The sequence below is a fragment of the Nansenia antarctica genome (assembly GCF_963989245.1).
Source record: "Nansenia antarctica genome assembly, chromosome: 4".
Taxonomy (NCBI): domain Eukaryota; kingdom Metazoa; phylum Chordata; class Actinopteri; order Argentiniformes; family Microstomatidae; genus Nansenia; species Nansenia antarctica.
This window is the reverse complement of record NC_137689.1, coordinates 76534763-76552262: the sequence shown is the minus strand read 5'-3', so window position 1 is coordinate 76552262 and position 17500 is coordinate 76534763. Positions and strand designations below refer to the sequence as shown.

The following is a 17500-nucleotide window of genomic DNA, read 5'->3' as shown; positions in this document are numbered from 1 at the left end:
TAACTGGGTCATCAGGTGTCCGCTGTCTCCTCCTCCCATGAGCCTCTAGTCTTTTGTTTCTGAGATTGACGGGTCTCCGGTTAAATACAGGAACCTAAATTATGGATCATGTTACTACCTTAGTAGTGCTGGTTGTTATATAACTGCCATCGTGTTACTACCTTAGTAGTGATGGTTGTTATATAACTGCCATAGTGTTACTACCTTCGTAGTGCTGGTTGTTAGATAGCTGCCAACAGGGGTGGTTTTCCTTTAGTGGTGGTTGAGTGATCTGGTGACACAGCCTCATTAACCACCTTTGGGGGGGGGGAGAGAGAGGAGAGTCCAGGACTGTACGTTTGGTCCTGGGGCGTGCGGGGGCCCGTCTGTGTCTGGCTGGACCTGAACACCCTGGTGTGAAAGCACACGCCCCCCCCCCCCCCAGCATGGCGGGACACTTCTGCACTGCTGTAACCCAGGGGAGAGGGTCTGTAACCCAGGGGAGGGGGTCTGTAACCCAGGGGACTAGAGGGTCTGTAACCCAGGGGACTAGAGGGTCTGTAACCCAGGGGACTAGAGGGTCTGTAACCCAGGGGACTAGAGGGTCTGTAACCCAGGGGACTAGAGGGTTTGTAACCCAGGGGACTAGAGGGTTTGTAACCCAGGGGACTAGAGGGTCTGTAACCCAGGGGACTAGAGGGTCTGTAACCCAGGGGACTAGAGGGTCTGTAACCCAGGGGACTAGAGGGTCTGTTACCCAGGGGAGAGGGTCTGTAACCCAGGGACTAGAGGGTTTGAGAACTCGCAGTGGTTGTAGAGGGTTGTAATAGAATTTAACTTACTATTGCGATTAGCATGACGGACAGTTCTCCAACTGCGACTTAGCTAATTACGAATGCAGGGACAGTCCCCCAGGGTAACTGAGTGGCTGAGGGCTTGATCCTCAGGGGCACACTAGTAGTGTGTGGTTTCAGGCGGGATTTGAACCCACAACCTTCCGATCGGAAGTCCAACACACTATCCACTAGACCACCACTACCCCGGACTAGAGAGTCTGTAACCCAGGGGACTAGAGAGTCTGTAACCCAGGGGACTAGAGGGTCTGTAACCCAGGGGACTAGAGTCTGTAACCCAGGGGAGAGAGGGAGGGGGAGAGAGAGAGAGAGGGAGGGAGAGAGAGAGGGAGGGAGAGAGAGAGGGAGAGAGGGAGAGAGGGAGAGAGAGAGAGAGGAGAGAGAGAGAGAGAGAGAGAGAGAGAGAGAGAGAGAGAGAGAGAGAGAGAGAGAGAGAGAGAGAGAGAGAGAGAGAGAGAGAGAGAGAGACGAGACAGAGAGACAGAGAGACAGAGAGACAGAGACAGAGACAGAGACAGAGACAGAGACAGAGACAGAGACAGAGACAGAGACAGAGACAGAGACAGAGACAGAGACAGAGAGAGAGAGAGAGAGAGAGAGAGAGAGAGAGAGATGATGAATGCGGGAAATTCAGGAGGTCAAAAGTGGATAATTTACAGATGAGGCCCCCCTACCCCCCCCCACACACAACCTACCCACGTTTTGGAAGTTCAACAGCTTGTAAATCTCCCTCCCCCCCTCCCCCCACACCCCCATGTGCTCATCCAGTCTGTACTGTGGAAGGAACCCCCTCCCTCCCTCCCTCCCACCTCCCTCCTCCCCTCCCCCCTCAGCCCCATGTGTTCATCCAGCCTGTACTGTGGAAGGAACCCCCTCCCTCCTCCCTCCTCCCCTCCCCCCTCAGCCCCATGTGTTCATCCAGCCTGTACTGTGGAAGAAAGGACCAGAGAAAGGCAACAGAGAGGGCAGGGGGAGGGCAGGAGGGCGGGGGGGCGTCACTGGCTCCCATGACAACATTTAGTCCACATTCGATTTGTGTAACCAACCAAACACACCCTGGAGCTGCAGCACTGACACCAACTGACACTCTGACACCAACTGACACTCTGACACCACCTGACACTCTGACACCACCTGATACTCTGACACCAACTGACACTCTGACACCACCTGACACTCTGACACCACCTGACACTCTGACACCAACTGACACTCTGACACCAACTGACACTCTGACACCAACTGACACTCTGACACCACCTGACACTCTGACACCACCTGATACTCTGACACCACCTGATACTCTGACACCACCTGACACTCTGACACCACCTGATACTCTGACACCACCTGACACTCTGACACCAACTGACACTCTGACACCACCTGACACTCTGACACCAACTGATACTGGTCTGGTCTGTCCTCCTCACTCCTGGGTCTGGTCTGGTCTGGACTGGTCTGGTCTGGTCTGGGTCTGGTCTGGGTCTGGGTCTGGGTCTGGTCTGGTCTGGGTCTGGTCTGGTCTGGGTCTGGTCTGGGTCTGGTCTGGGTCTGGTCTGGTCTGGACTGGTCTGGTCTGGTCTGGTCTGGTCTGGTCTGGTCTGGACTGGTCTGGACTGGTCTGGGTCTGGGTCTGGTCTGGTCTGGACTGGTCTGGTCTGGTCTGGTCTGGACTGGTCTGGTCTGGTCTGGGTCTGGACTGGTCTGGACTGGTCTGGTCTGGTCTGGGTCTAGTCTGGTCTCGTCTGGTCTGGGTCTAGTCTGGTCTGGTCTGGTCTGGTCTGGTCTGGGTCTGGTCTGGGTCTGGGTCTGGGTCTAGTCTGGTCTGGTCTGGACTGGTCTGGTCTGGTCTGGTCTGGTCTGGTCTGGTCTGGTCTGGGTCTGGTCTAGTCTGGTCTGGGTCTAGTCTGGTCTAGTCTGGTCTCGTCTGGTCTGGGTCTGGTCTGGTCTGGTCTGGTCTAGTCTGGTCTGGGTCTAGTCTGGTCTCGTCTGGTCTGGGTCTGGTCTGGTCTGGTCTGGTCTAGTCTGGTCTGGGTCTGGTCTGGTCTGGTCTGGTGTGGCTGTCAGCCTGTCAGGGTCCTGGTCCTGGGAACAACACCCCGCCCTCCGCCGGGAGCCCGTGCTAGCTTTAGCTAGAATGCACATTTTCTGCTTGGGTTCCCCTTTGAAAAACAAACAGCGGGTGGCGATGGTTGCTTAGGCGACACCAAACAATCACAGAAACGGCAACGGCCGATCGCCACAGCAGACACACAGACCAGGAGCTGTTAAACTGACACACACAGACCAAGCCTGTTAACCAACTGACACACAGACCCAGCCTGTTAAACACCTGACACACACAGACCAAGCCTGTTAACCTGACACACACAGACCCAGCCTGTTAAACACCTGACACACACAGATCAAGCCCGTTAAACACCTGACACACACAGATCAAGCCTGTTAAACACCTGACACACACAGATCAAGCCTGGTAAACACCTGACACACAGACCAAGCCTGTTAAACAACTGACACACACAGACCCAGCCTGTTAAACACCTGACACACACAGACCAAGCCTGTTAACCTGACACACACAGACCAAGCCTGTTAACCTGACACACACAGACCAAGCCTGTTAACCTGACACACACAGACCAAGCCTGTTAACCTGACACACACAGACCCAGCCTGTTAAACACCTGACACACACAGACCAAGCCTGTTAAACACCTGACACACACAGACCCAGCCTGTTAAACTGACACACACAGACCAAGCCTGTTAAACACCTGACACACAGAGACCAAGCCTGTTAAACACCTGACACACACAGACCCAGCCTGTTAAACACCTGACACACAGACCAAGCCTGTTAACCAACTGACACACACAGACCCAGCCTGTTAACCTGACACACACAGACCCAGCCTGTTAAACACCTGAAACACACAGACCCAGCCTGTTAAACTGACACACACAGACCCAGCCTGTTAACCTGACACACACAGACCCAGCCTGTTAACCTGACACACAGACCAAGCCTGTTAAACACCTGACACACACAGACCAAGCCTGTTAAACAACTGACACACACAGACCAAGCCTGTTAAACACCTGACACACACAGACCAAGCCTGTTAAACACCTGACACACACAGACCCAGCCTGTTAAACAACTGACACACAGACCAAGCCTGTTAAACACCTGACACACACAGACCCAGCCTGTTAACCTGACACACAGACCAAGCCTGTTAAACACCTGACACACACAGACCAAGCCTGTTAAACACCTGACACACACAGACCCAGCCTGTTAACCTGACACACACAGACCAAGCCTGTTAACCTGACACACACAGACAAGCCTGTTAAACTGACATGTGAATTTACATGACATGATATGATGCAGCAATCATACGACGTTTAAAAACAAAAAACTGACAGTACCTTGTCAACACAGACGATGTGTCAGTTTGACATGCAGAGTTCAGTGGCGTGTCAAACTGGATATAAAAAAAAAGGCTTATTGGGCAATGAGTTTCTACTGTGTCTGTACAGTATGTCATTATGATGTGGAACACCCCAGACGTTCTGATTGGTAGGCGAGGTCTAGTCGTGTGTAAGGTGTCTAGTCAGGAAAGGATAAACATTTATATCAAAGATAAGGATTTTGTGGTGCCTTGGAAATTGGGGTTGGGGTGGGGGTGGGGGGGGTAGGAATTCAGGTTTTAATCAGAAGTTCATGTAACAGTTTATACTGTTTTAACTACTGGTGGTGACAGTGACGCATAGACACGGATAGTAAACATAGATAACTGGTCACAACAACCAACCCTTCCCCGACCAGTAATGAGTCATAAACCGCCGGTTAGCTGGAATGGTGCAGTCAGGAAAAAAACAACAACCCTTGTTATTGTGTAATATAGGCCACGGGACGCGGAGGTGGCAGGGAGGGGTTTGGAACGCAGCCGCGGTTAAATTCCACTTCCTGAGCTGCACTCTCTCATTCATCCCACTGTGCTGCTGTGGTGGACTACACTCACCCCTTCTGTTTATAACACTCACCCCTTCTGTTTATAACACTCACCCCTTCTGTTTATAACACTCACCCCTTCTGTTTTATGAATGAATGAATGAATGAATGAATGGTCTTTATTGTCATTGCTATAGTACAGGTACCAAAACAACGACATTTGGGAGGGGTGGATCCCCTGGTGCTAGGAAAGAAAAAAAAAACTAAAAAAAACACAAGAAGGGAAAGGAGCTGGTTTACATAAATAAAGGCTATGTACACTATCCACTATACTATATTGTACAGATAGACGACTAGGGTTGTCATATTGCACATAGTGTTATTGCACATTCATTTAAAGTGTAATTTATAACACTCACCCCTTCTGACTGGCTGTGTTTATAACACCCCTGTCCTGTCATAGTGTGTTTATAACACCCCATTGTCTACACCCACAGTGTGCGTAGTCTAGAGGTGCGCACAGTTTTTATAAATCCCAAAACTGCAGGGAAAATTGAATGACATTCAATGACTTACAATGGCGGGAGTTGGCAAATTGTGTGTTTATAACACCCCATAGTCTACACACACACACACACACACACATCCCTCAGCACATCCTGAATACACAGACCCCATTCTTTCTCCTTTTCAGGGGTAACTTATTTTTGCCCGCTCCTAATTTAACACCAGATCCCAGGCCTGCACCCCCCCCCCCCCCCCCCCCCGCTGGTGTCTGGTCACACCTGCTTTGGGACGTCCCCCCCCCCTGCTGGGACGTCTCTCTGCCTCTGCCAGTGTGTCATTCTGGGGAGAGAGGCCCAGCTGTCCTCAGGAGGAGAAGAAAAATGGAGGACGACCCCTCTCCTGTCCTCCTCCTCTCTCCTCTCCTGTCCTCCTCCTGTCCTGTCCTCCCCTCTCCTGTCCTCCTGTCCTCCTCCTCTCTACTCCCCTGTCCTGTCCTCTACTCCCCTGTCCTCCTCCTCTCTACTCCCCTGTCCTGTCCTCTACTCCCATGTCCTCCTCCTCTCTACTCCCCTGTCCTCCTCCTCTCTACTCTCCTCTCCTCTCCTCCCCTGTCCTGTCCTCTCCTTTCCTCCTCCTCTCCCTTCCCCTCCTCTCCTCCTCTACTGTCCTCTACTTCCCCCTCCTCCTCTCCTCTCCTCCTCCTCTCCTCTCCACCTGCCCTCTACTCCCTCCTCCTCCTCTCCCCCTCTACTCCCCCCTCATCTCCTCTCCTGTCCTCTCCTCTCCACTCCTCTCCACTCCTCTCCACTTGTCTGCCTTGTCTCTCTCTTCCTGGGGGGGTGAGTGTGTGTTGTCTCTCTCTTCCTGGGGGGGGTGAGTGTGTGTTGCGGGGGTGAGTGTGTGTTGCGTAACTAAATACACATCGCTGCTGCGCCGTGTCCTGCAGGCTCCTGCAGCTGCATGTGGGGGGGGGGGGGGGGAGGGGGTGGGGGAGGGAGGGCGGGGGGCAGCGTGGACTCTGCCCTTCATCGAGGAGCACCGCGGCCCCAGGCTGTTATCTCCTCAGCTTCCCGGCTTCATTTCCTTTGTTTGTTTTTCTCATCCAGGCCTGTAGTAAGGTTGTAGTAAGGCTTTAGTAGTAAGGCTGTAGTAAGCCTGTAGTAAGGCTGTAGTAAGGCTGTAGTAAGGCTCTAGTAAGGTTGTAGTAAGGTTGTAGTAAGGCTCTAGTAAGGCTGTAGTAAGGTTGTAGTAAGGTTGTAGTAGTAAGGTTGTAGTAAGGCTGTAGTAGTAAGGCTGTAGTAGTAAGGCTGTAGTAGTAAGGCTGTAGTAAGGCTGTTGTAGTAAGGCTGTAGTAGTAAGGCTGTAGTAGTAAGGCTGTAGTAGTAAGGTTGTAGTAAGGCTGTAGTAGTAAGGCTGTAGTAGTAAGGTTGTAGTAAGGTTGTAGTAGTAAGGCTGTAGTAAGGCTGTAGTAGTAAGGCTGTAGTAGTAAGGCTGTAGTAAGGCTGTAGTAAGGCTGTAGTAGTAAGGTTGTAGTAGTAAGGTTGTAGTAAGGCTGTAGTAGTAAGGTTGTAGTAGTAAGGTTGTAGTAAGGTTGTAGTAAGGCTGTAGTAGTAAGGTTGTAGTAGTAAGGCTGTAGTAGTAAGGTTGTAGTAAGGCTGTAGTAGTAAGGTTGTAGTAGTAAGGTTGTAGTAAGGCTGTAGTAGTAAGGCTGTAGTAGTAAGGTTGTAGTAAGGTTGTAGTAAGGCTGTAGTAGTAAGGTTGTAGTAGTAAGGCTGTAGTAAGGTTGTAGTAAGGCTGTAGTAGTAAGGTTGTAGTAGGGTTGTAGTAAGGCTGTAGTAAGGTTGTAGTAAGGCTGTAGTAAGGTTGTAGTAAGGCTGTAGTAAGGTTGTTGTAGTAAGGTTGTAGTAGTAAGGTTGTAGTAAGGCTGTAGTAAGGTTGTAGTAAGGCTGTAGTAAGGTTGTAGTAAGGCTGTAGTAAGGTTGTAGTAAGGCTGTAGTAAGGTTGTTGTAGTAAGGTTGTAGTAGTAAGGTTGTAGTAAGGCTGTAGTAGTAAGGCTGTTGTAGTAAGGTTGTACTAAGGCTGTAGTAAGGCTGTAGTAAGGCTGTAGTAAGGCTGTAGTAAGGTTGTAGTAAGGCTGTAGTAAGGTTGTAGTAAGGCTGTAGTAAGGTTGTTGTAGTAAGGTTGTAGTAGTAAGGTTGTAGTAAGGCTGTAGTAGTAAGGCTGTTGTAGTAAGGTTGTACTAAGGCTGTAGTAAGGCTGTAGTAAGGCTGTAGTAAGGCTGTAGTAAGGTTGTTGTAAGGTTGTAGTAGGGTTGTAGTAAGGTTGTAGTAAGGTTGTAGTAAGGTTGTAGTAAGGTTGTAGTAAGGTTGTAGTAGTGTTGTAGTAAGGTTGTAGTAAGGCTGTAGTAAGGTTGTAGTAAGGCTGTAGTAAGGTTGTAGTAAGGTTGTAGTAAGGCTGTAGTAAGGTTGTAGTAAGGTTGTAGTAAGGCTGTAGTAAGGTTGTAGTAAGGCTGTAGTAAGGTTGTAGTAAGGCTGTAGTAAGGTTGTAGTAAGGCTGTAGTAAGGTTGTAGTAAGGTTGTAGTAAGGTTGTAGTAAGGTTGTAGTAAGGTTGTAGTAAGGTTGTAGTAAGGCTGTAGTAAGGTTGTAGTAAGGTTGTAGTAAGGCTGTAGTAAGGTTGTAGTAAGGTTGTAGTAAGGTTGTAGTAAGGCTGTAGTAAGGTTGTAGTAAGGTTGTAGTAAGGCTGTAGTAAGGTTGTAGTAAGGTTGTAGTAAGGCTGTAGTAAGGTTGTAGTAAGGTTGTAGTAAGGTTGTAGTAAGGTTGTAGTAAGGCTGTAGTAAGGTTGTAGTAAGGCTGTAGTAAGGTTGTAGTAAGGTTGTAGTAGTGTTGTAGTAAGGTTGTAGTAAGGTTGTAGTAAGGTTGTAGTAAGGCTGTAGTAAGGTTGTAGTAAGGTTGTAGTAAGGCTGTAGTAAGGTTGTAGTAAGGCTGTAGTAAGGTTGTAGTAAGGTTGTAGTAAGGTTGTAGTAAGGCTGTAGTAGGGTTGTAGTAAGGCTGTAGTAGGGTTGTAGTAAGGCTGTAGTAAGGTTGTAGTAAGGTTGTAGTAAGGTTGTAGTAAGGCTGTAGTAAGGTTGTAGTAAGGTTGTAGTAAGGTTGTAGTAGGGTTGTAGTAAGGTTGTAGTAGGGCTGTAGTAGGGTTGTAGTAAGGTTGTAGTAGGGTCTCCTCTATGTTAATACACCCCCCCCCCCACTCTCCTCTATGTTAATACACCACTTGTTGGGGGCTTTACATGTTCCGAGTCTTTATCATTTAAAGTCCATTTCTGTGACAGTCCAGCAGCCTCATGTCACTTAAAACATGCATTTCAATGTGCAGATTTCAGCTCAACCCCTATACTCGTGCATATCCCCAAAATAACATGGTTGAATGACAAAACATGTCAAAAGTCGTTGTCCATAGTGATTTATCTCAAAGAACTGCACACACATTATAGAAATATAGACATTTAATTTAGCTCTCATTATTATGTGCCATCTTTTGTTCTGTAGGAATAGCTTACATTGCCCTGAAGTACACGGTTGGTCTGTAGGAATAGCTTACATTGCCCTGAAGTACACGGTTGGTCTGTAGGAATAGCTTACATTGCCCTGAAGTACACGGTTGGTCTGTAGGAATAGCTTACATTGCCCTGAAGTACACGGTTGGTCCAAACAGAGGATAGGATTGATTATTTTCATAGTCGACTAGTCACCGATTATTTTAACGATTAGTCGACTAATCGGATCATAAATTACAGCTTATCGCACAATTACTCAATCGCTCTTATGAGGATCTTTATGTTAGCTCCCCCCCCCCGACCACATTGCTGACATGCCGATCCTCTCCGCTGCATGTCTGTGGCAGCCCCCCCCCTCCCCCCCTGAGGATACAAACTGGAATGGTCCCTTATCCCTGCCAACACACAACACTGCGCTGACACACACACACTCTCACACACACACACACTCACACACACACACACACTCTCACACACACACACACACACTCTCACACACACACACTCACACACATTTAATTACCGCAGTCTTGGCAGCCAGGTACCCTTCCCTGCTACAGCGGACACTCGCGTAAAAACAGTGAAGGCATCCTCTCCTCTTTTCTATTTATTTATTTTTCTCCCCCCTTTCTGTTAAAGCCCGGCCTCCTCTGGCCTCCCCTCCCCCCCTCCTCTGGCCTCCCCTCCCACCCTCCCCTGGCCTCCCCCCCCCTCCTCTGGCCTCCCCTCCCACCCTCCTCTGGCCTCCCCTCCCCCCCTCCCCTGGCCTCCCCTCCCACCCTCCCCTGGCCTCCCCCCCTCCTCTGGCCTCCCCTCCCACCCTCCCCTGGCCTCCCCCCCCCTCCTCTGGCCTCCCCTCCCACCCTCCTCTGGCCTCCCCTCCCCCCCTCCCCTGGCCTCCCCTCCCACCCTCCCCTGGCCTCCCCTGGCCTCCCCCCCTCCTCTGGCCTCCCCTCCCACCCTCCTCTGGCCTCCCCTCCCCTGGCCTCCTCTGGCCTCCCCCCCCCTCCCCTGGCCTCCCCCCCTCCTCTGGCCTCCCCTCCCCCCCTCCCCTGGCCTCCCCCCCTCCCCTGGCCTCCCCTCCCACCCTCCCCTGACCTCCCCCCCCCTCCCCTGGCCTTGTAAGGCCCTGCCGGTCCCTGTGCCGCTGGTGGACATATGGGGCGGGGGGGGGGCAGCCACATATGTCCTTCACACACTCCTCTCACCCTAAAGGCATAACCCCCCCCCCCCCCCCCCCCCAGGCCCTCTGGGTGTCTGCAGCTCCTCTCTGTGTCTCTCTCCCCTCCACACGGAGGACATTCTCACCAGGGACAGCCACGGAGACATGTCCTCTCTGTATGTCCTCTCTGTGTCTCACAGCCACAGAGACATGTCCTCTCTGTGTCTCACAGCCATGTAGACATGTCCTCTCTGTGTCTCACAGCCATGGAGGAGACATGTCCTCTCTGTGTCTCACAGCCATGGAGGAGACATGTCCTCTCTGTGTCTCACAGCCATGGAGGAGACATGTCCTCTCTGTGTCTCACAGCCATGTCCTCCATGTCCTCTCTGTCTCACAGCCACGGAGACATGTCCTCTCTGTGTCTCACAGCCACGGAGACATGTCCTCTCTGTGTCTCACAGCCACGGAGACATGTCCTCTCTGTGTCTCACAGCCATGGAGACATGTCCTCTCTGTGTCTCACAGCCATGGAGGAGACATGTCCTCTCTGTGTCTCACAGCCACGGAGACATGTCCTCTCTGTCTCACAGCCACGGAGACATGTCCTCTCTGTGTCTCACAGCCATGGAGGAGACATGTCCTCTCTGTGTCTCACAGCCATGGAGGAGACATGTCCTCTCTGTGTCTCACAGCCATGGAGACATGTCCTCTCTGTGTCTCACAGCCATGGAGACATGTCACGGCAGTCGTCCATATCTGATTGAAATGCCGTCTATTTTAGGCAATGTTTAGGATTAGGTTTAGGCTTATTTTAACACAATTCAGGACTTCAGTCCATATTTGATTGAAATGGAATGTGTATTGGACATTTTAGGCAATGTTTAGGATTAGGGTTACGTTTCGGCTTATTTTAACATAATTTAGGACTTTGGTCCATATTTGATTGAACTGCCTAATGTCTATTTTGGACATTTTAGGCAACAGATGAAGTAGCGTTCAAATTATTCTGGCAGTTTTAACCCCTTTTTTATTTGAATAGTTTCATTCACGTTCCGGTAGAAAAATGTGTAGCCCTAGTTATGATGTTTACAATCTTTTTTTTCCTACGGTGATCAACCTAAAACAATGTTTTACTTTGTATATGAGAATTAACGTTGTTTTAAATTGAGACTGTTGTAGTTTCCCAATTGTAATTCAGTGGCTGTCAGATATATCTGCTGTCTGGATGTGTGGATGTTGTCTCTCTGCTGTGTCTCTGTGGGAAGTTAGCGCCTTGCTGCCTTGTTCTCACCCCTCCTCTCCTCCTGTCTCCCTGGCGTCTCTCCTGACCCTGCGCTGCAGTGCTGGGCTTTGACAAGTTCCCGTGGTGGGGCATACTGCTCATCTCGCTGGGCTGCGCCGTGCTGACCGCGCTGCTGGTCTGGTTCGTGGTCTGCCCGCGCCTGAAGAAGAAAATTGAACGTAAGTATCTTGTTTTGTTTTTGTTGTTGTTGTTGTTTTCGCTCCTCTGTCCTCCTCCTCTAATTCATCTTTTGCCTGTTTTGATATCTTCAGAGGTGCTGTGGTGACACCTGGAACACCTAATAATAATAATAATAATAATAATAATATCTTGGTTTTATATAGCGCCTTTCACAAACCCAAGGACGCTTTACAAATTTTACAGGAAGTCAGACAGACCAAAACAGAAAAACACAGAGACAGTGACAAAACTAAACTAGGAGCGAAAGGCCTTGGTGGACAGATGGGTTTTGAGGGCAGATTTGAAGGTGTCCAGGGTAGGTAGGGGTGTTGAAGGTGTCCAGGGTAGGTAGGGGTGTTGAAGGTGTCCAGGGTAGGTAGGGGTGTTGAAGGTGTCCAGGGTAGGGGTGTTGAAGGTGTCCATGGGTAGGTAGGGGTGTTGAAGGTGTCCAGGGTAGGTAGGGGTGTTGAAGGTGTCCAGGGTAGGTAGGGGTGTTGAAGGTGTCCAGGGTAGAGTCGAGCAGTAGAAACGCGCGCGGCTCCAAACATCTCCAGCCTCGGGGTTTAATCTAATCCACCCAAACGGAATAGGGATTTAAAACGAGGCTGTTAAACATTAAAGCATCTGCTTGATGTGGAAGGGTTTTTTATTTGACCTTCCTAACCCCTTCCCTCCCTCCCTCTTTGATCTTTACACGCAAAAAAGAAGAAGAAAAACACAAACGTCTTGGTTGTGGAATATGAGTCAGTTTGAAGTGCCTCAATAAATCCGAGCGCCACATCCGAGGAACAGTTAATAATTTTAATAATTTTAATTTTAATAATTTTGCCATTTAGCAGACGCTTTTATCCAAAGCGACTTACAATTACGAATTACAGGGAAATTCCCCCTGGAGTAACTGAGGGCTGAGTGCCTTACCCAAGGGCACACTAGTAGTGGTGTGGCTTCAGGCGGGATTTGAACTCACAACCTTCTGATCACAAGTCCAACTCACTATCCACTAGACCACCACTACCCCTCCGAGTTAACTGTCACCGTTATTTTTTTTACACATTTTCATGTTTCCCTTTGGCTTGTGTTTGAGTTTTTGGGATGCCCTCCTCGTCCCCTGCCTGGCTGCTCTGTGACATGGCAGCAGGATTAAACCTCTAAGCCCAGAGATGATCCCTTTACTCCAATAACCAACAATGTCCTGACGTTGATAGGAGCGCCTGACCGCGTGTCTCTCAGCCAGGTAAATAACAGGCTGCCTGGGTCGGTCTGGACCGACTGACACGGTCAGTGTTTGTGTCCGGCCCTTGTCCAGCAGACACGGGTGACCTAATAGACCTGTCGCTAAGCCACGCCCCCTCCTATCGCTAAGCCACGGCCCCTTTGAAAACTCGGACAATCAAACAACGCTTCACTGACGGTGACTGACTGACTGACCGACTGTGACTGAACGACATTCAACCACTTACAATGGCGGTGGGAGTCGGCACATTTCTGATTTACTTTATTTATTTATTTTTTTAAAGATGACAAGAATATTTAGTCTAGAAGCTTTTCACCGTCTGATATTAGCGAGTTTGTCGGTTTGTCCGAGTTTTCTGCCTGTAGTGACTTGCTGTGATAGGATTGGACAATTTCTATTTTTGGGGCGTGGCTTCGCGACGGGTCTATTGGGTCACAGTGATCCACTAATTGGCCTTTTTACCTCCTTGACTATTTCCGTCCCGGGCTGACCAGGGGTCAGAGGTCGGCAGCGTGGGCTGGCGCTGCGTCAGGGTCAGGGTGACGGCGCGGGTCACTCTGACAGTTGTTGACGTGGCTGTAAATACCCCGCCGCTAGCAGCGTTAGCACAACACCACCACTCCCGTCTCAACCAGTTCTGATGACGCAACCAGCCAGTCAGTCAGCCAGTCAGTCAGTCAGTCAGTCACTCAGCCAGTCAACCAGTCAGTCACTCAGCCAGTCAACCAGTCAGTCAGTCAGCCAGTCAACCAGCCAGTCAGCCAGCCAGTCAGCCAGTCAACCAGTCAGTCAGTCACTCAGCCAGTCAGTCAGTCAGTCAGTCAGTCAGGCTGGAGGATCAAACTGTCCTTTAGGATTATCACGCGGCAGAGTGTTTGTTTGCATTGAGTATCACCTGGTTTGACGCCACACACACACACACAGACACACACACACACACACACACACACACACACACACACACAGTCAGACTTTGACTGCCTCCACGTGAAGTGTGCACGTGAAGGATTAACCACAGAGCACAGGACCGACATGCCGCCATGAGGTCATAATCCTGTTTTATTCACTCTTGTGAACTCTGACTCTGACTCCTCTGACTCTGACTCCTCTGACTCTGTCTCCTCTGTCTCCTCTGTCTCCTCTGACTCTGTCTCCTCTGACTCCTCTGTCTCCTCTGTCTCCTCTGTCTCCTCTGTCTCCTCTGTCTCCTCTGTCTCCTCTGTCTCCTCTGTCTCCTCTGACTCCTCTGTCTCCTCTGACTCTGTCTCCTCTGTCTCCTCTGTCTCCTCTGACTCCTCTGACTCTGTCTCCTCTGACTCCTCTGACTCTGTCTCCTCTGACTCCTCTGTCTCCTCTGACTCTGTCTCCTCTGTCTCCTCTGTCTCCTCTGTCTCTGTCTCCTCTGTCTCCTCTGACTCCTCTGACTCCTCTGACTCTGTCTCCTCTGTCTCCTCTGTCTCCTCTGACTCCTCTGACTCCACTGACTCTGTCTCCTCTGTCTCCTCTGTCTCTGTCTCCTCTGTCTCCTCTGACTCCTCTGACTCCTCTGACTCCTCTGACTCTGTCTCCTCTGACTCCTCTGACTCCTCTGACTCCTCTGTCTCCTCTGTCTCTGACTCCTCTGTCTCCTCTGTCTCCTCTGTCTCCTCTGTCTCTGACTCCTCTGTCTCCTCTGTCTCCTCTGTCTCCTCTGTCTCCTCTGACTCCTCTGTCTCCTCTGTCTCCTCTGTCTCTGTCTCCTCTGACTCCTCTGACTCTGTCTCCTCTGTCTCCTCTGTCTCCTCTGTCTCCTCTGTCTCTGACTCCTCTGTCTCCTCTGTCTCCTCTGTCTCCTCTGTCTCCTCTGACTCCTCTGTCTCCTCTGTCTCCTCTGTCTCTGTCTCCTCTGACTCCTCTGACTCTGTCTCCTCTGTCTCCTCTGTCTCCTCTGTCTCCTCTGTCTCCTCTGTCTCTGTCTCCTCTGACTCCTCTGACTCTGTCTCCTCTGTCTCCTCTGTCTCCTCTGACTCCTCTGACTCTGTCTCCTCTGTCTCTGTCTCCTCTGTCTCCTCTGACTCCTCTGACTCTGTCTCCTCTGACTCCTCTGACTCCTCTGACTCCTCTGACTCTGTCTCCTCTGTCTCTGACTCCTCTGACTCTGTCTCCTCTGACTCCTCTGACTCTGTCTCCTCTGTCTCCTCTGACTCCTCTGTCTCCTCTGACTCTGACTCCTCTGACTCTGTCTCCTCTGACTCCTCTGTCTCCTCTGACTCCTCTGTCTCCTCTGTCTCCTCTGTCTCTGTCTCCTCTGACTCCTCTGACTCTGTCTCCTCTGTCTCCTCTGTCTCCTCTGACTCCTCTGACTCCTCTGTCTCCTCTGACTCCTCTGTCTCTGTCTCCTCTGACTCCTCTGACTCTGTCTCCTCTGTCTCCTCTGTCTCCTCTGACTCCTCTGACTCTGTCTCCTCTGTCTCTGTCTCCTCTGTCTCCTCTGACTCCTCTGACTCTGTCTCCTCTGACTCCTCTGACTCCTCTGACTCCTCTGACTCCTCTGTCTCCTCTGTCTCCTCTGACTCCTCTGACTCTGTCTCCTCTGACTCCTCTGACTCCTCTGACTCCTCTGTCTCTGTCTCCTCTGACTCCTCTGTCTCCTCTGACTCTGTCTCCTCTGTCTCCTCTGACTCCTCTGACTCCTCTGACTCTGTCTCCTCTGTCTCCTCTGACTCCACTGACTCCTCTGTCTCCTCTGTCTCTGTCTCCTCTGACTCCTCTGACTCCTCTGTCTCCTCTGTCTCTGTCTCCTCTGACTCCTCTGTCTCCTCTGTCTCCTCTGTCTCCTCTGACTCCTCTGTCTCCTCTGTCTCCTCTGTCTCCTCTGACTCCTCTGACTCCTCTGTCTCTGTCTCCTCTGTCTCCTCTGTCTCCTCTGACTCTCTGTCTCCTCTGACTCTGTCTCCTCTGACTCTGTCTCCTCAAAACCAAATTCCTAAATATTATTGACAGTATAGCCCCCATGAGAACCACCAGGGTTAAAGCCCGATCGGAACCATGGATGAATTCGGACATTCTAAATGCTATGAAAGTCAGAGACCTAAAATGCTCTGAAGTTCAAAAATGCAAATCAAAATTAGTGAACTTAAACGAAGATCTCAAAAACCACTTTGAGAAAATTAAAAAGCAATGCAACAAACTATGCAATCAGGTAATTACCATGACCAAATCTGCTAAGAAAAAATACCTCGATAACAAAATCGAAGAAAACTTAAACAAACCACGTGACCTTTGGAAGCTACTTAATAGCCAACTAGGTTGCAGTCAAAAACTCAAAACCAGGTCTACAAACATCAGCATAAAATCTGGAGATTCTCTCTTTACAGACAAGCTGGATGTGGCTAAGTGCTTAAACACTTTCTTTACAACCATAGCCACTAAATTAGTTAACAATCTACCACCCCACTCAGGGCGTTATGGTGTAGAGCACATCCGTGCGTTCTACAATAAACTGGGTGTACGCAAAGATGATTTTAAACTCTCCATGGTGTCAAACGATGAGGTGTTTAAAAAACTGGGCGCTCTACACTCAGAAAAGGCCACGGGCCATGACAATATTCCAGCCAGATTTCTAAAAGACTCAGCTGCCTCCATTACCCCAATCATCACCCACATAATAAACCTCTCCATCAAACAGGGACACGTCCCCCTTGACTTTAAAATAGCAAGGGTAACCCCACTGTATAAAAAAGGAAGCAAATTAGACCCAGGCAACTACCGACCTGTTTCTATTCTTAATTCCATCTCGAAACTTATGGAAAAAATAGTTTATGAACAGGTTGATAGGTACCTTACCGAAAAAAATCTGATGTATGAATTTCAATCAGGATTCAGAACATCCCATTCCACTGACACATGCCTTCTCTATTTGAACGACCACATCAACCATGAGGTGGACTCGGGCAAGTACTGCGGCATGGTCATGCTGGACCTACAGAAGGCCTTCGACACAGTAGATCACCACATATTGTTAGATAAACTGAAAGCAATTGGGTTCGATAGAACATCGGTGAGCTGGATGCAATCCTACTTAGAGGGGAGGGAACAGGTGGTTAGTGTGAACGGAACACTGTCCCCCCCCCTCCCAGTGACCTGCGGCGTTCCACAAGGAAGCATATTGGGACCTTTACTGTTCCTAATATACAGTGGGGAGAACAAGTATTTGATACACTGCTGATTTTGCAGGTTTTCCCACTTAGAAAGAATGTAGAGGTCTGTAATTTGTATCATAGGTACACTTCAACTGTGAGAGACGGAATCTAAAACAAAAATCCAGAAAATCACATTGTATGACTTTTAAATAATTAATTTGCATTTTATTGTATGAAATAAGTATTTGATCACCTACCAACCAGTAATAATTCCGGCTCTCACAGACCTGTTAGTTTTTCTTTAAGAAGCCCTCCTATTCTCCACTCATTGCCTGTATTAACTGCACTTGTTTGAACTCGTTACCTTTATAAAAGACACCTCTCCACACACTCAATCAATCAGACCCCAACCTCTCCACAATGGGCAAGACCAAAGAGCTTTCTAAGGACATCAGGGACAAAATTGTAGACCTGCACAAGGCTGGGATGGGCTACAGGACAATAGGGAAGCAGCTTGGTGAGAAGGCAACAACTGTTGGCGCAATTATTAGAAAATGGAAGAAATTTAAGATGACGGTCAATCTCCCTCGGTCTGGGGCTCCATGCAAGATCTCACCTCGTGGGGCATCAATGATCATAAGAAAGGTGAGGGATCAGCCC

At 49.7% G+C, this 17500-nt stretch overlaps 1 protein-coding gene across 1 annotated transcript in view; it reads left to right on the top strand.

The window, feature by feature from the left end:
* LOC308155121 (sodium-dependent phosphate transporter 1-B-like) overlaps positions 1-17500 on the top strand; it is a 32944-nt gene that overhangs the window by 8042 nt on the left and 7402 nt on the right. The window contains 1 exon segment of the mRNA XM_080528367.1: positions 11365-11484. Coding sequence (XP_080384493.1) covers positions 11365-11484 — 120 coding nt within the window.